This window comes from Pristis pectinata, chromosome 4 (genome assembly GCF_009764475.1).
Source record: "Pristis pectinata isolate sPriPec2 chromosome 4, sPriPec2.1.pri, whole genome shotgun sequence".
In the NCBI taxonomy this organism is placed as follows: Eukaryota; Metazoa; Chordata; class Chondrichthyes; order Rhinopristiformes; family Pristidae; genus Pristis; species Pristis pectinata.
This window is the reverse complement of record NC_067408.1, coordinates 31,958,641-31,978,226: the sequence shown is the minus strand read 5'-3', so window position 1 is coordinate 31,978,226 and position 19,586 is coordinate 31,958,641. Positions and strand designations below refer to the sequence as shown.

The 19,586-nt window shown below is 37.9% G+C and overlaps 1 protein-coding gene across 1 annotated transcript in view; it reads left to right on the top strand.

Annotated features, from left to right (window-relative positions):
- The window catches only part of LOC127569185 (PH and SEC7 domain-containing protein 2-like), a 130,161-nt gene that overhangs the window by 71,753 nt on the left and 38,822 nt on the right, over positions 1-19,586 (top strand). The window contains exon 13 of the mRNA XM_052013579.1: positions 6,683-6,826. Within this exon, the coding sequence (XP_051869539.1) occupies positions 6,683-6,826 (144 nt within the window). The remainder of the gene's footprint in view (positions 1-6,682; positions 6,827-19,586) is intronic.

The following is a 19,586-nucleotide window of genomic DNA, read 5'->3' as shown; positions in this document are numbered from 1 at the left end:
TTAAGATCTAAATTGTAAGAAATAAATTTAATCATCATGTTATATATGCATAATACATAGTGGTGTGAAATTAGTTAACCTCAGTTTTGGTAATTTATTGTAGGTTGCTTATTTTTAAACCATAAATTGTTCCTGTAATTTGTTGTGACTCTAAACTCTATAAGGTTAAGGTCATTTGTATATTACATAAAATATTTTTAAAAATCCTGAAATCAGTGACTTAATTAACATTTGAGGAGAAATTATAGGGCTCTTTGAGATAAATTTTCAATTGTTTGGGAAGTCCAAGATTAGGATACAGAGCAAAAACATTTCACCATACTGAGAGTTTGGATCTTTCTTCCACAAGATGTTAGACTAAGTCCAAGTTTTATAGATTATTATTAATCAAAGGTTAAGGGATACATAGTAAAGGAATACATCTAGAATTAGGTTACAAATCAATGATCTCAGTGTATAATGGAATAAATTCAAGTAGCCTCCCACTGTTCCTACACTCCTGTAGAAACAGTCTGAATGTAAAGCAATTTGAATACATCAACTGAAACTACTTTTCTTATCCATAATCTGAAATTGTCATAAAAGAACAAATGTTTTGATTTGCTGTCATCAGTGACAGTGGAAATGATCCTTAGAAATTGGACCTCAGTCTTTTATGGTGTGCTAATCGTATGCTAGGTATAACACTGATGCTCCATTGTATCCCCCTGCAGAAAATTGTGAAATTGTCTAACTTAAAACATTAAAATACAGAATACTGGAGACATGCACCCAGAATTGTGCTAAAATAAAATTTGCGGAGTGGTCAAGCTGCTGCAATTTTGCTATGATGATCGTCAGAAATGGCATCGGAAAAAATTCTGAGGGATAGAGTTAATTGTCTACTTAGAAAGCCAGATCAGAGACAGCCAGTGTGGCTTTGTCAAGAGTAGCTCTTATCTGATCAATGTGATTGAATTTTTTTATGAGGCAACGAAGTCTATTGGTAAGGGCAATGCAGTAGGTGTGGACTATGTGGACTTTAGCGATGCTTACAACAAGGTCCCACACAGGCGGCACGGTAGCATAGCGCTTAGCGTGACGCTATTACAGCGCCAGCGATCGGGATTCAATTCCTGTCTCTGTCTTTAAGGAGGTTGTACGTTCTCCCTGTGTCTGCAGGGGTTTCCTCTGGGTGCTCTGCTCTCCTCTCACATTCTAAAGACTTTTGGGTAGGTTAACATGGGTTTAAAAAATGGGTGGCGCAGACTTATTGGGCCGGAAGGGCCTATTACCGTGCTGTATAAGTAAATTAAAGGGAGACTGATCTGAAAGATTAGGGCCCATGGGATTCAGGGCAAATTGGATCCACAAATGGCTTGGCAATAGAAGACACAGGTTGATGATAGAGGGTTGTTTTTGTGATTGGATACCTGTGACTAGTGGTCTTCCACAGGTTCAGTGCTGGGACCCTTGCTATTTGTAATGTATGTGGATGTAGGAGGCATGATCAGTAGGTTTGCAGATGACACTAAGGTTGGTGGAGTTATTGACAGTGTGGAGGATAGTCTTAAGCTACAGGGTGATATTGATGTATTGGTGAAATGAGCTGAGAAATGTGAGGTGATGCATTTTGAAAGTACTAATGAGGTTAGGACGTACACCATGAATGATAAGGTCCTTGGGAGTATTGAGGAAGAGAGGGACATTGATGTGCAACACCAAAGACCCTTGAAAGTCGTAAGGCAAGTAGATAATGTAGTTAAGAAGGCATATGGGATGCTGGCTTTCATTGGTCAGGGCAATAAATACAAGAGCAGAGAGGTTATGCTCCAACTTTATCAAACATAGGTCAGACCTCAGCTGGAGCACTGCGTGCTGTTCTGGTCACCACACTATAGGAAGGATGTGATAGCACTGGAGAGGGTGCAGACAAAATTCACCAGGATGTTGCCTGGAATGGAGCATTTTAGTTATGAGAACAGACTGGATAGGCAGCGTCTGCTTTCCCTGGAGCAAAGGATGTTAAAAGGGGACATGCTTGAGGTATATAAAATTATGAAGGGTATAGACAGGGTATATGGCAAGAATCTTTTCCCCTCATCAGAAGTAAATAAAACTAGAGGACTTTGACTGAAACTAGAGGTAATAGGCAAGGGATTTCAAAGAGACCCAAGGGAGATCTTTTTCACCCAGAAAGTGGCAAGTACCATGAGTGCACTGCCAGAGAGAGCAGTGAAAGCAGAGTCACCAACAGCATTTCAGAGGTGTCTAGATGAGCACTTGAATTGCCTAGGCATTGAAGACTGCAGCCTTTGCTGGAAGATTGTATCACTCTCTGTACTTAAAGGAAGTCCTGCATGGCAGCTGCGGAATAACTTGAGGAATAACTTTCATAAAAGAACAACATAGAGATGAGAGAAAAACAGGGAAATTGGGGCTTGGACCTTTTGTGTAGGTGAATGTTCCCATGTGATCGGGTGCCTTGAACGAGTCCTATCCTGTGAGTAGCCTCAAGCCACTGCAGGTTGTGGAATGATCAGAAATCTCTGTATGCAGCTCTAACGTGAATTATCTGAAAATGCTACATTCGTTGATGGAGCAACCAGTGACGTGGTTTCCACAATCCTGAGCATTGAAAACTGGTGGATACTGCATGGGAGACATCACTATCGAAGCAGCAACCTTTTATTGCCAATCTCAGCGTAATGTACTTCTGTTTGAAGTACACAATATGCAACTTTCAATGTCATGAGATACTGACTGATGCCAGTAAAAATAACAGCCATGCTGAAATGGCTTGTGTATGAAAGTGCCTTGGACAATTTCCTAATGGGTGTAATTTTACCCTGTTACGAACACTAGCACTATCCAACTTGAGTTAAATTGCTTTTATGCATGATTTGGCAAGAAACTGGCAGTAATTGATCCAATTTCCAGGCTTGAATGCATGCTGGAATAAAGGGTCAGAATTAAAAGTGTGGGTGATCAAACATATTGAATGTCCACTGCATAAAAACTTTAAATTCAATCTCAAAGTGAAATTTGCAAGTTTTTTTTTTCATTAAAAAAGGATAGAACTTGAAATGTAGAAATATATTTTGGAAGTCTGTATATTATTACATACTCAGTTTCCTGTGATTCAGTATATTTTCCTGAAAGTCATATTCTGGGCTATCAGGAAGTCAACATTTAAATAAATGGTTATTTGTTTAGAAGATTAGCAGAAGTAGCAATTTTCTTTAACTTTACAAGATTTCATTTTAACAAATAACACCTAATATTAATAGTTTTGCTTTTGGAAAGTTTCTTTGGCCATATTTTTTATTTGCTTGCAATCATAACTTACATAGCCCATATAGCCGCAAGAATAATTACTAAACAAAATATTGCCATCAATAACATTGACTCAGATTCTTGGGACAGATCAACAGGTCTTATACTACTGTTCCAAGTTTCCAAGATAATAAATGATGTTCTGCATTCTCCAACAACACGTTTATGTCTAAATCTACAGTCAGAAACGAATGAGGCTTTTCTGCTTTATAAGCAAAATTCTCTTCATATTTGTGCAATACAGTTGCCAAATCCTGTCTTCTGTTTTGGGTGTTCTACAACATCTCATCTTAGAGTATTTTTGCAGTTCTATCCTAGGTCATGTGTTTGACTAATCCAAGATTCCCTCAATTTAAGATGTTTCGATTCTAGCCTTGAGACCTAGGTCAATATTTGATAATACATCCAAGGTAATGATCAGCCAATATGTCTGGTATTAGTTTTATTCACCAGTTTTATCCTCTGTCTCCATTGGATCTTTCTACTATTTTCAAACATATTTGACCATCACAATGGGCATTTCCAAACTTAAAACAAAGCAAATATATTTAAAAATAGGATAAACATTTAACAACTAATAGTTATATCGTATAGTTAGATCTTAGCCATCTTCCACTTAAATTCTTAAGTGGACAGAGTTTTGCAAATCCAAGAAGTAAACAGATCAATAAAACTGATTAGATAATTGCAACTCTGTGGGAACCTAATTGAATAAAATTGTTTCATGGAAATTCATCTGGTGTTTCTTTCAAAAATTTAAAACTGATTTGATTTCATCCTTCTAAATTTAATATTTTTTAAATGTTTTCTAGAATATATTTTGGTTATCCTTTGTGAAAGGAATCAAGAAACAGTCAATCATATACCAGCTAAACAAATCAAATGGCATTGTTTAATTCTGAAGTATTCATCTTTTCATCCTGAAACATTAGATACTGTATATGCAAGATTCTAGCATAGTTATTGTTAAACTATTTATATAATTAATGGTTTTAGTGAGACAATCAGCAAACAAAACTTGACACAAATAACTTGATTTTAATCACATGCCTAATCAACATTTGCCTCCCTATTAATTTAGAAACAATGATGCCATTTCTTTAATTTATGATTACCTTACTTTACTGAAGAAGTAGATTTACCATGAGCTGTCCTTGAAACTGGTTCTATGCATTTCTGTGCCTGCATTACTATGCTCATTACTGGCTTCTCTGCTGCTATTTAAGGGACAGGGCAGGACCAGAAGGGTTAATTTGGTGTTGCTCATTTTAATCTACGTCTGCTTTCGTCCAGCCATATCTCTATTGCTGGGTAGTTGCATAATATATTCACTGATTTGAAAGAGACATTTTTAGGAAGCAATAACACACCATGGTTACTGAAGGATATGAGCTGAGCCTTCAACCAACATGCTCCACCTCTACCTTTACCAAGTTTTTAAAACATTTGCTCATATACAAGTCTGTTCTGTAATTCACCAAATACACCTCCCTCAAAGTGACTCTCTAAATCATCAGAGCTTGACATTACTACACTGGTAATTCCTCCAGGCAGAATGAGTGATACTAACCATCTTGTGCCGGCTTCACAAAAGCTATCAAGTCTACAATTCTCTCTTTGGAGCACTTAGAGCAGTAGTAGAACAGAGCTAAGTACTAAATGTGTCAGTGCCATTGGTCATGTATAGGCTGAGTGAATAACTAAGTGAATGGAGAAACAAGAATAAGGAAGGCACTGTTCACCTTGAACTTTGGGATGCGTTTATCTTCACATCTATTCCCTTCGCTTCAGGCCCCTAAGTGTTGACTATAGCATTTTCATATTAAATGTGTTTTCTAATATATACATTACTCTGCCTCACAAGAAAAGTTTGAAAAATCATTGAGTGACAGCCAAGTGTCTTCTTCAACTTCTGTTTGTTTATAAGTAAATGAATATGTACCATCGTGAAGATCAGCTGCATGCAGAGTTGCTTTGTGCAGTGATAGTTTCAAATGCTAATGCAGCAACAGTTACTGGATATTGTGCAGAAGCAGCTTGGAAACTCTTGTTTTCTCTGGTTGAGAGGAAATGGTATACCTTTCTTATCTGTATGTTACAGTGCAATGTCGACCAACTTTACCTTGGAAGAGGTCCCGAGACTAGTTTTTTCTCCAACTGCTACTACAGTCTGGACATTTGTCATTATTGTTGTTTTCAATTACCACTTCTTGCCAGCTCCTGAAAATGACTTTTGACAGGCTGCCGTCCTGTGAGATCTTTGCAGTACTTCTTCCACAAGCAGCTTCAAACAAACCTCAGCAAATGTAGGTGATTAACCCCTTTCTATAGATATTAGTGCAAGACTTGGCTCAGTGCTCCTATTCCTACAAATGAGGCAAAAGGTTCTGTGTTTAGATTTACTCCACATATCGGAGCACATAATCATGGCAGTTGCTTAGTGCAGTACTGAGGAAGCGTTGTACTGATGGCAATGTCCTCTTTTAGATGAATGGTACATAATGCCCTTATTATGATATAAAAATCTCATAGCAGTACTCAGAACAGCAGGACCATTGTCCCCAGTGCAAAGGCTAATATTTATTTCTCAACCAACAGTGATAAATCAATTATTTTGTCATTATCTCATTGATATTTTCTCAAGCCTTGCTCCGCACAACTTAGCTGTTGTGCTTGCTTACATTACAACGGTGACTGCACTTCAAAAATAATTCAGAGGAATCGGCTATATAAAGAGGTCATGAAAGATTATTACTTTATTCATTTGGAAAACAGCCAAAATGAAGCAACTCTCAAGACCGAACTACATTGCTTAATGATTCCTGTTTCCTATTATTGTCTGCCCCTGCTGAAGCAGGATCCTGAATGCAGGTCCAGTTATCACATTAAGCAGGTAAATAAGGCTGAATTTGATGAATCCCTGCATTCTCACCTCCAGTATAGCTAGATCTTATTAAATATGATTTCACTACTGCAACATATCATCACTTTAGTTTGCAATAGGAGCATTTTTCCCCATCTTCACCTTTGCATTTCATTGCTAGCTTTGGTTTCAACTCCATTCAAATATTTGATCCAACTCATTTAAAAGGCAAAGCAAATCAGTGTAAGTGTAATATACCATTGTTAATAGAATTAAGAATCACCATAGGAGATATATATAAATGTTTTATAAATTTTTAATTTTAATGTGACTTCTTTTATGTGCAATGGTGTCTTTTCACAGAAATTAGATCAAACTTGCACATGTAGAATCCTTAAATCAAACAAAACCAACAATATTTGAAAATACTGGCTACTTCTGTACTTTTGAATTGTATTCAATTATAAAAAAGCCTTCTCTAATACATAATGTGATGACAAATAGGAAGAGCAGCTGAAGTCACATGAGACCAAACGGAGACAGATTACAACGGAATTGGCAGAACACAGTGCTCAACCTCCTGGGAAGAATGTCAAATCTAAAGAAGCAGAGGAATACCGACTTAAAGAACATTATTTAATATTTGAGGTGAGAATGCTATTTGAAATGCAAGAATCTATATAGAATGTGTAGTGTTAGGCCACTGAACATCAAATGATATCCTGTGATGTTACAAAAGAGAAATGGCAGTTAAGCCGTGTATTTATTTGGCATTCAAGACTAATCATGATACACCTTTGCAAACCTTCAATCTACAGCAGTTGAAAGTCGTGCTAAGAAAGGCCATTTTTACCCAATTTAAGTATTTATATGCAAAAATGTTAAAAGGAATGGTTACGGCCTGATGTAAATTCTTGGAAGAAATAGACTTCTGGTTTCCAGTACAGCATCATTGTAAATTAATTCACAAGGAATTTATTTAATGTTATCTTAAGTTGCACTCAGACTAATTCTTCTGCCAATATGAAAAAACTGTATTGTGAAGATCAAAGGGTAAACATTGCCCTGGGTTGACTGCACTGAATGAACACCAGAATATCAGCTACCTAATCCATGCCCCTCCCAAAAGTTGGTTCTATTAACTTTCATGGAATAAAATATTTCTATTGCCCTCAGGTTCACCTCTGTTTCTTTTTCCTGCAGCCACACTCCCCATTTATGGCTCTGTGTTTCCTATCCTGTTGAAGGCTTAACTGCCATAGCTATTCCATGAGGCATCATGGGCTACAAGCAACAATTAGGCTTCGGGTAGCAGATACTGAAGCCCCAACCCCAGACCTTCCTGATGGCCTTTTTGGTCTTAATCTTCTTTTAATTGTCTCTGATAACATAAAACGTTTAAGAAGAGTTCAAGCAGAATAAATAACCCAAACATAAAGATTACTTAAAACATTTACTTAATTTTACTAGTTTCTGTTAGCTTTAATTCAACACTAAGTAAACTAAAGAAGGTTAAAAAAAATCATTGAACTTTTTAATCAATGCTGACAATACCATTAAAATAAATAGGGTTGTGCTTCTTATCCCAGTTAGTCAACTCTGGCATAAAGCTGAGGGGTCAGATGTTTGTACTCTACCCCTAGACCAGAGCTGTGTCCCGTGATGGTGTGGCATCTGACAACCAGTTTGTTCTGACTTTGGCATTGCAGTGAGCAGGTGCAAAGCCAAAGAACAGTGTGTCTTTGTGATATTGTCAGTCACAGATGAACATGTTTTGACCTAATGTTGGGGGGATGGCAGGATGGTTGCCATGACGGCCTGATACTCAGACATCCAATCAACACTAGCAGCCAGTGGGAATTTCACTCCCTGATTTGGCAGTTGACTGAGCTGTTGTTGGAGAAATAACAATCTTGCAACCTCTATTACTCACTATTTAAATTACATAGATGGAAAATTGCATTTGAAGACCCACAATTTCCCAACTAATGTTTATTGTGAGCAACAGATTTACAATGAGCACCTAATTAGGAACAAAATCCTTGTATAACAAAAGATTCACATTCAATGAATTATGGAACCACTTTCTTGGTATATAAAAAAAACAATAGAGAGTAGTCTGCATTGCAATAAAACATTCAAATTAAAGATAATTGTACATGATGTTATGTCTTTTCAAGCTAATGGCAGTGTTCCACGATATTTTATTGTCATGTTTGAATTAATTCTCCCATTCTCTTCATACAATTATGCAAACATTTTAGTAAAGATAACATTTGTGTGACAGAATAACTACTTGTTAAAATCCTGTTATGTAACACCCCACACAGTAATTGACTCTTTAATTTATTCTGTCCTACTTTTACCTGAAGCCATTTGCACATTTGAACAAATTTATGGTCTTCAAACCAGCATTTCTGTGGGTAATCTCCTCAATACATTAATAATCTTTGTGCAGGGCACTTTATTGATCTAGACTAGAATTTCTCTTGGTGAATGTTTTTCAGTGACAGGATTTAGGAATTTGATTAACAGTGGCTGCCTTGGTTGTCTACCAACAATGTTCTTTTTCATGAAAACTGTCCAGAGAGTTTCATTAGTGAAAGTAACTCCATAATGAGTCAGATTGTGCTGATTAGTTCTATAGAGAAATGGCAGCTAGCTGCAGTGCACGTTAGTGTATTCTAGACTTCTGGACCTGCACAATGTACCATGGAATTACTAGTACACCGGAGATCAGATGCAGGTACACCTGACCTTTCGGTCTGACTCTGAATACATCCGAGGGTGTTCCATAACATGCTGAGCTAAGGAGTTAGTTATGCATACACTAGCCATAGCCAGCATATCTAGTGCAATCTATTCATTTGAATGTATTCAATGCAAGAGAAGTTTAGTAAGTTTTTTGTTTATTTTTGCCTATTCCACTCAATGTTTTTGCTTTTGATTTACGAAAAGAATGATGTACCTTAAAATTAGTGTTTTTTTTAAAGTGAAGCAGAACTTTGATAAGTGTGAGGAAGGCCTCCAAGATAATACACTTCTGCTTCTGCTCTCTCCAGTACTTTCTTGTGCACTTCATAAACAGCTCGAGCAGAACATCTCCAATGTGCAGTGAAATCTGGTCCAGCAGTTGTTAAATCTTTTTCTCAGAAAACATGACAACAAAAAGATAGACATTGACCAGCAACCTCAAATCGGCAAATGGCCTTGAATTAATGGATAAACCCTTTACATAATGTTGCTATTCTAGGCCATTATGTAACAAGGCTGAAACTATTATGTGGTGCTTGGATATGTCATTTAAAGACCTAATCTTCAGCAATGGCCAACTCCACTTACAGGATAGTCACAGAACAGAGGCCTCAAGGCATTGGGAGCTGCACAGTGGCAAAAGATTAATGCAACTATGATGTAATACAGCCGGGCAGTGGTGGAGTAAGTGCATTTAGCAGATTGGATAAAAAAAATGGTCCGAATGAATGAACCAGCTTTCTTAACCCATTTTTCCAAGCTCTAAGGCATTTCCTTGCAAAAGTAAAATGGCTTTTGTTGTGAATTATTACCTCAACTTACACATTTTCCTCAATTTCCTCATTTTCATTCCGCATCTGGAGATTTCCCTCAGTCCTTCTCTGTCACAGGATATCAGACAAGAGAGAAAAAAGTATTCTGTAGGTCAGGTAATACCAGTATGCCACTGGATACATCATTAATCTACAGCCAGATAATACCAGAATTTCTGTGGATACATCTTTAATCTACCAGTTGTATCTACAAACCCACATTGCCATGTAGGGCTTTCTTCACTGCTTGATAATGCCTTGCTGCAGTAATGGATAGGAAAATCCTTCAGCAATACCACGTAAAGGGTTTAAGCATTAATTCTAGGCTGTTTGTTAATTTGAGGTTGTTGGTCAACTGTCTCTTTGTTGTCCTGTTTTCTGATAATGAAATACAAGGAGATTTAACTCTGCTTGACTGGACTTCTCTGCTTGTCAAAGGTTTTCTACTTGGGCTACCTTTACAGCTGAAAATACAGGAGAGAGCATGAATAGAGGAGTGTATTATCCAGGACACCATAACCACATCTTTTTCAGGCACCAACTCTTCAGGGGAGCAATGTTGTGTAGTGTTTCTTAAGTGGTTTTATTCCCCTGAAGGTGAAAAGATTCGATCTTCTGTCTATTAACTGTACCAGGACTTCCAAGGTGATGAAATAAAATCCAGATGGCCTGTCAGTCTTTCAGACTATCAGTTTGTTCTGAAATTCTGCATTCTGTCTACACTAAGCTTCATCTCCCCTGCTGGTTTTAAGTGGCATCACCCTGAAATGACATTCAGCTGATTAATAGTATCTGTCTGCCATATTATAATGAGGTGACAGCACTAATTTCACATGCTGCCTGGGATCAAGCAAATAGGCCTGTGAATTGCAAACTCAAATGAAAAGCAAATTGAAAGGATTCTTCAGTGGAAGTCATAGTTAGCCTCCTCATCTTGTATTACTGTGTCACATACCTCAAGATCAGAGAAAGTGTTAATTACAATACCATTGGGATTTTCCAAGGTCATCAGCATCTGCTGTATGTTCCGCAATTTTCCAGTATAAAGAAACCTTATTATAACATTGATGGCATGAACATTGGTGGAGTTATGGATAGTGAGGAAAGTTGTCAAAGAATACAGCAGGATGTAGATGTGGAAATTTGAATGGAGAAATGACAGATGGAGTTTAATCCAGACGTGTAAGGCAACGCATTATGGGAGGTCAAATGCAAGAGGGAAGGAGGACCCTTAGGCACATTGATGTACAGAGGGATCTTGGGGTGCAAGTCCACAGCTCCCTGAAAGTGGCAATGCAAGTGGATAGGATTGTGAAGAAAGCGTACAGCATGCATGACTTCATTATTCAGGGCATTGAGAATAAAGATTTGGAATTAATATTGCAGCTATACAAAACTTTGATTAGGCCACATTTGGAGTATCGGGTGCAGTTCTGGTCACCACATTACAGGAAAGATATAGGGCCTCTGGAGAGGGTGCGGAAGAGGCCTACCAGGATGTTGCCTAGATTGGGGTATTAGCTATAAGGAGAGGTTGGACAAACTTGGGATTGTTTTCTCTGGAGCATCAGAGGCTGAGGGGCGACCTGATATGAGAATATAAAATTATGAGAGGCGTAGATAGGCAGAGTGTTTTTCCTTGGATGGAAATGTCAAATAGTAGGAGAGCATAGATTTAAAGTGAGAGGGGAAATGTTTAAAGGAGATCTCAGAGGCAAGTTTTTTTTTACACACAAAGTGGTAAAAAAAAGCACTTCAAGAAGAAATTGTACAAGCAGATACCATAACAATGTTTAAGAGGCATTTAGGCAGACACATGAACAAGCAGGAAATAGAGGGGTACGGATTAGAAACAGGCAGATGGGATTAGTTTAGGTCAGCGCAGACATGGTGGGTTCAGGGGCCTGCTCCTGTGCAGTACTGCTCTATGTTCTAAAGGAAAATGCAGCTAACCCAGTGCTGACCAGAAGAACTTTACCAGTGCAACATAGGGACCAAATATTCGAGCTGCCCTGTAAGAAATCTTACTGCACCTAAAATGGTGGATTAAAACATGTTTCTTAAATTATTTACCTTGCCACTCACTCCCTCTCTTTAAAAGCTTCCTCAGTATTATTTATGACGTTGTTCTTGCTGTCATTCTTATAAATTATGGTCAATTGGCAATTTAATTTCTGTGACCTGAAATTAAATTGCAAATTGACCATAATTTATAAGAATGATTTTCTACATTAAAGGCATTCTATAAATGGCACAATATAAATAGGAGTCTAACTGTCAGATCTTCTTAAGAAGGTGACTTATAGTCCAGGAGGTCGTCCTGAATATGGCGAACAAATTTCTCCATGATCCAAATCTTCTGCTGAATAACTTCTCTCATTAACATTGCCAATAAGAGTTGAATCCTTTGGATCTGCAGCTGAAGGAGAACTTGAACTGGATTCTGCTATTTCTGTTGTTGCCACTTGCATTTCATTGCTGTCACCTTCAAGTTCACCATTTAAGTCATAGCATCATAGGTGTTTTGCAGTACAAAATGAAGGGTTCTTTGATCAGCATGTCCATGCTGGCTGAAACTGAGATATTGAGAATTATCCCATGTCCTTAATAGAACATAGAACAGCACAGCACCGCACCGTAACAGGCCCTTTGGATCACAATGTCTGGGCTGAACATGATGCCAAATTAAACTAATCCCTTCTGCCTGCACATGATCCATATCCTTCCATTCCCTAAGTATTCATGTGCCTATATAAAAGCCTCTTGAACACCATTATTGTGCCTGCTTCCACTACCACCCTTGGCAAAGCGTTTCAGGCACCCACCACTCTGTAAAACTTGCCCCGCACATCCCTTTTAAAACTTTCCCCTATCTCACCTTAAAGCTATGGCCTCTAGTATTTGACATTTCTAACCTGAAAAAAAAGTATTCTGCTTGTCTACCCTATCTATGCCTCTTATAATTTTATAAACTTCTATCAGGTTTCTCCTCAGCCTCCAACGCTCCAGAGAAAACAACCCAAGTTTGTCCAACCTCTCCTTATAGCTAATACCTTCTAATCCAGGCAGTATCCTGGTAAACCCATTCTGAACCCTCTCCTAAACCTCCACATCCTTCCTGTAATGGGGCGATCAGAACTGCACTCAATACTCCAAGTGAGGCCTAACCAAAGTTTTATACAACTGCAACATGACTTCCTGACTCTTGCACTCAGTGCCCCTAGCGATGAAGGCAAGCATGCCATACGCCTTCTTTACCACTCTATCTACTTGTGTTGCCACATTCATGGAGGTATGGACTTGGATACCAAGATCCCTCTGTACATCAATGTGCCTAAGGTCCTCCTTCCCTCTTGCATTTGACCTCCCATAATGCGTTGCCTTACACGTCTGGATTAAACTCCATCTGTCATTTCTCCATTCAAATTTCCACATCTACATCCTGCTGTATTCTTGACACTTTCCTCACTATCCATAACTCCACCAATGTTCATGCATCAATGTTATAATAAGGTTCTTTATACTGGAAAATTGCGGAACATACAGCAGATGCTGATGACCTTGGAAAATCCCAATGTATTGTAATTAACACTTTCTCTGATCTTGAGGTATGTGACACAGTAATACAAGATGAGGAGGCTAACTATGACTTCCACTGAAGAATCCTTTCAATTTGCTTTTCATTTGAGTTTGCAATTCACAGGCCTATTTGCTTGATCCCAGGCAGCATGTGAAATTAGTGCTGTCACCTCATTATAATATGGCAGACAGATACTATTAATCAGCTGAATGTCATTTCAGGGTGATGCCACTTAAAACCAGCAGGGGAGATGAAGCTTAGTGTAGACAGAATGCAGAATTTCAGAACAAACTGATAGTCTGAAAGACTGACAGGCCATCTGATTTTATTTCATCACCTTGGAAGTCCTGGTACAGTTAATAGACAGAAGATCGAATCTTTTCACCTTCAGGGGAATAAAACCACTTAAGAACACTACACAACATTGCTCCCCTGAAGAGTTGGTGCCTGAAAAAGATGTGGTTATGGTGTCCTGGAGACACTCCTCTATTCATGCTCTCTCCTGTATTTTCAGCTGTAAAGGTAGCCCAAGTAGAAAACCTTTGACAAGCAGAGAAGTCCAGTCAAGCAGAGTTAAATCTCCTTGTATTTCATTATCAGAAAACAGGACAACAAAGAGACAGTTGACCAACAACCTCAAATTAACAAACAGCCTAGAATTAATGCTTAAACCCTTTACGTGGTATTGCTGAAGGATTTTCCTATCCATTACTGCAGCAAGGCATTATCAAGCAGTGAAGAAAGCCCTACATGGCAATGTGGGTTTGTAGATACAACTGGTAGATTAAAGATGTATCCACAGAAATTCTGGTATTATCTGGCTGTAGATTAATGATGTATCCAGTGGCATACTGGTATTACCTGACCTACAGAATACTTTTTCTCTCTTGTCTGATATCCTGTGACAGAGAAGGACTGAGGAAATCTCCAGATGCGGAATGAAAATGAGGAAATTGAGGAAAATGTAAGTTGAGGTAATAATTCACACAAAAGCCATTTTACTTTTGCAAGGAAATGCCTTAGAGCTTGGAAAAATGGGTTAAGAAAGCTGGTTCATTCATTCGACCATTTTTTTTATCCAATCTGCTAAATGCACTTACTCCACCACTGCCCTGTATTACATCATAGTTGCATTAATCTTTTGCCACTGTGCAGCTCCCAATGCCTTGAGGCCTCTGTTCTGTGACTATCCTGTAAGTGGAGTTGGCCATTGCTGAAGATTAGGTCTTTAAATGACATATCCAAGCACCACATAATAGTTTCAGCCTTGTTACATAATGGCCTAGAATAGCAACATTATGTAAAGGGTTTATCCATTAATTCAAGGCCATTTGCCGATTTGAGGTTGCTGGTCAATGTCTATCTTTTTGTTGTCATGTTTTCTGAGAAAAAGATTTAACAACTGCTGGACCAGATTTCACTGCACATTGGAGATGTTCTGCTCGAGCTGTTTATGAAGTGCACAAGAAAGTACTGGAGAGAGCAGAAGCAGAAGTGTATTATCTTGGAGGCCTTCCTCACACTTATCAAAGTTCTGCTTCACTTTAAAAAAAACACTAATTTTAAGGTACATCATTCTTTTCGTAAATCAAAAGCAAAAACATTGAGTGGAATAGGCAAAAATAACAAAAAACTTACTAAACTTCTCTTGCATTGAATACATTCAAATGAATAGATTGCACTAGATATGCTGGCTATGGCTAGTGTATGCATAAACTCCTTAGCTCAGCATGTTATGGAACACCCTCGGATGTATTCAGAGTCAGACCGAAAGGTCAGGTGTACCTGCATCTGATCTCCGGTGTACTAGTAATTCCATGGTACATTGTGCAGGTCCAGAAGTCTAGAATACACTAACGTGCACTGCAGCTAGCTGCATTTCTCTATAGAACTAATCAGCACAATCTGACTCATTATGGAGTTACTTTCACTAATGAAACTCTCTGGACAGTTTTCATGAAAAAGAACATTGTTGGTAGACAACCAAGGCAGCCACTGTTAATCAATTCCTAAATCCTGTCACTGAAAAACATTCACCAAGAGAAATTCTAGTCTAGATCAATAAAGTGCCCTGCACAAAGATTATTAATGTATTGAGGAGATTACCCACAGAAATGCTGGTTTGAAGACCATAAATTTGTTCAAATGTGCAAATGGTTCAGGTAAAAGTAGGACAGAATAAATTAAAGAGTCAATTACTGTGTGGGGTGTTACATAACAGGATTTTACAAGTAGTTATTCTGTCACACAAATGTTATCTTTACTAAAATGTTTGCATAATTGTATGAAGAGAATGGAGAATTAATTCAAACATGACAATAAAATATCGTGGAACACTGCCATTAGCTTGAAAAGACATAACATCATGTACAATTATCTTTAATTTGAATGTTTTATTGCAATGCAGACTACTCTCTATTGTTTTTTTATATACCAAGAAAGTGGTTCCATAATCATTGAATGTGATCTTTGTTATACAAGGATTTTGTTCCTAATTAGGTGCTCATTGTAAATCTGTTGCTCACAATAAACATTAGTTGGGAAATTGTGGGTCTTCAAATGCAATTTTCCATCTATGTAATTAAATAGTGAGTAATAGAGGTTGCAAGATTGTTATTTCTCCAACAACAGCTCAGTAACTGCCAATCAGGGAGTGAAATTCCCACTGGCTGCTAGTGTTGATTGGATGTCTGAGTATCAGGCCGTCATGGCAACCATCCTGCCATCCCCCCAACATTAGGTCAAACATGTTCATCTGTGACTGACAATATCACAAAGACACACTGTTCTTTGGCTTTGCACCTGCTCACTGCAATGCCAAAGTCAGAAACAAACTGGTTGTCAGATGCCACACCATCACGGGACACAGCTCTGGTCTAGGGTAGAGTACAAACATCTGACCCCTCAGCTTTATGCCAGAGTTGACTAACTGGGATAAGAAGCACAACCCTATTTATTTTAATGGTATTGTCAGCATTGATTAAAAAGTTCAATGATTTTTTTTAACCTTCTTTAGTTTACTTAGTGTTGAATTAAAGCTAACAGAAACTAGTAAAATTAAGTAAATGTTTTAAGTAATCTTTATGTTTTGGTTATTTATTCTGCTTGAACTCTTCTTAAACGTTTTATGTTATCAGAGACAATTAAAAGAAGATTAAAGACCAAAAAGGCCATCAGGAAGGTCTGGGGTTGGGGCTTCAGTATCTGCTACCCGAAGCCTAATTGTTGCTTGTAGCCCATGATGCCTCATGGAATAGCTATGGCAGTTTAAGCCTTCAACAGGATAGGAAACACAGAGCCATAAATGGGGAGTGTGGCTGCAGGAAAAAAAACAGAGGTGAACCTGAGGGCAATAGAAATATTTTATTCCATGAAAGTAATAGAACCAACTTTTGGGAGGGGCATGGATTAGGTAGCTGATATTCTGGTGTTCATTCAGTGCAGTCAACCCAGGCAATGTTTACCCTTTGATCTTCACAATACAGTTTTTTCATATTGGCAGAAGAATTAGTCTGAGTGCAACTTAAGATAACATTAATAATTCCTTGTGAATTAATTTACAATGATGCTGTAACTGGAAACCAGAAGTCTATTTCTCCAAGAATTTACATCAGGCCGTAACCATTCCTTTTAACATTTTTGCATATAAATACTTAAATTGGTAAAAATGGCCTTTTTAGCACGACTTTCAACTGCTGTAGATTGAAGGTTTGCAAAGGTGTATCATGATTAGTCTTGAATGCCAAATAAATCACGGCTTAACTGCCATTTCTCTTTTGTAACATCACAGGATATCATTTGATGTTCAGTGGCCTAACACTACACTTCTATTAGATTCTTGCATTTCAAATAGCATTCTCACCTCAAATATTAAATAATGTTCTTTAAGTCGGTATTCCTCTGCTTCTTTAGATTTGACATTCTTCCCAGGAGGTTGAGCACTGTGTTCTGCCAATTCCGTTGTAATCTGTCTCCGTTTGGTCTCATGTGACTCAGCTGCTCTTCCTATTTGTCATCACATTATGTATTAGAGAAGGCTTTTTTATAATTGAATACAATTCAAAAGTACAGAAGTAGCCAGTATTTTTCAAATATTGTGGTTTGTTTGATTTAAGGATTCTACATGTGCAAGTTTGATCTAATTTCTGTGAAAAGACACATTGCACATAAAAGAAGTCACATTAAAAAAAAATTTATAAAACATTTATATATATCTCCTATGGTGATTCTTAATTCTATTAACAATGTATATTACACTTACACTGATTTGCTTTGCCTTTTTAAATGAGTTGGATCAAATATTTGAATGGAGTTGAAACCAAAGCTAGCAATGAATGCAAAGGTGAAAGATGGGGAAAATGCTCCTATTGCAAACTAAAGTGATGATATGTTGCAGTAGTGAAATCATATTTAATAAGATCTAGCTATACTGGAGGTGAGAATGCAGGGATTCATCAAATCAGCCTTATTTACCTGCTTAATGTGATAACTGGACCTGCATTCAGGATCCTGCTTCAGCAGGGGCAGACAATAATAGGAAACAGGAATCATTAAGCAATGTAGTTCGGTCTTGAGAGTTGCTTCATTTGGCTGTTTTCCAAATGAATAAAGTAATAATCTTCATGACCTCTTTATATAGCCGATTCCTCTGAATTATTTTTGAAGTGCAGTCACCGTTGTAATGTAAGCAAGCACAACAGCTAAGTTGTGCGGAGCAAGGCTGAGAAATATCAATGAGATAATGACAAAATAATTGATTTATCACTGTTGGTTGAGAAATAAATATTAGCCTTTGCACTGGGGACAATGGTCCTGCTGTTCTGAGTACTGCTATGAGATTTTTATATCATAATAAGGGCATTATTACCATTCATCTAAAAGAGGACATTGCCATCAGTACAACGCTTCCTCAGTACTGCACTAAAGCAACTGCCATGATTTATGTGCTCCGATATGTGGAGTAAATCTAAACACAGAACCTTTTGCCTCATTTGTAGGAATAGGAGCACTGAGCCAAGTCTTGCACTAATATCTATAGAAAGGGGTTAATCACTACATTTGCTGAGGTTTGTTTGAAGCTGCTTGTGGAGAGAAGTACTGCAAGATCTCACAGGACGGCAGCCTGTCAAAAGTCATTTTCAGGAGCTGGCAAGAAGTGGTAATTGAAAACAACAATAATGACAAATGTCCAGACTGTAGTAGCAGTTGGAGAAAAAACTAGTCTCGGGACCTCTTCCAAGGTAAAGTTGGTCGACATTGCACTGTAACATACAGATAAGAAAGGTATACCATTTCCTCTCAACCAGAGAAAACAAGAGTTTCCAAGCTGCTTCTGCACAATATCCAGTAACTGTTGCTGCAATTAGCATTTTGAAACTATCACTGCACAAAGCAACTCTGCATGCAGCTGATCTTCACGATGGTACATATTCATTTACTTATAAACAAACAGAAGTTGAAGAAGACACTTGGCTGTCACTCAATGATTTTTCAAACTTTTCTTGTGAGGCAGAGTAATGTATATATTATAAAACACATTTAATATGAAAATGCTATAGTCAACACTTAGGGGCCTGAAGCGAAGGGAATAGATGTGAAGATAAACGCATCCCAAGTTCAAGGTGAACAGTGCCTTCCTTATTCTTGTTTCTCCATTCACTTAGTTATTCACTCAGCCTATACATGACCAATGGCACTGACACATTTAGTACTTAGCTCTGTTCTACTACTGCTCTAAGTGCTCCAAAGAGAGAATTGTAGACTTGATAGCTTTTGTGAAGCCGGCACAAGATGGTTAGTATCACTCATTCTGCCTGGAGGATTACCAGTGTAGTAATGTCAAGCTCTGATGATTTAGAGAGTCACTTTGAGGGAGGTGTATTTTGGTGAATTACAGAACAGACTTGTATATGAGCAAATGTTTAAAAACTTGGTAAAGGTAGAGGTGGAGCATGTTGGTTGAAGGCTCAGCTCATATCCTTCAGTAACCATGGTGTGTTATTGCTTCCTAAAAATGTCTCTTTCAAATCAGTGAATATATTATGCAACTACCCAGCAATAGAGATATGGCTGGACGAAAGCAGACGTAGATTAAAATGAGCAACACCAAATTAACCCTTCTGGTCCTGCCCTGTCCCTTAAATAGCAGCAGAGAAGCCAGTAATGAGCATAGTAATGCAGGCACAGAAATGCATAGAACCAGTTTCAAGGACAGCTCATGGTAAATCTACTTCTTCAGTAAAGTAAGGTAATCATAAATTAA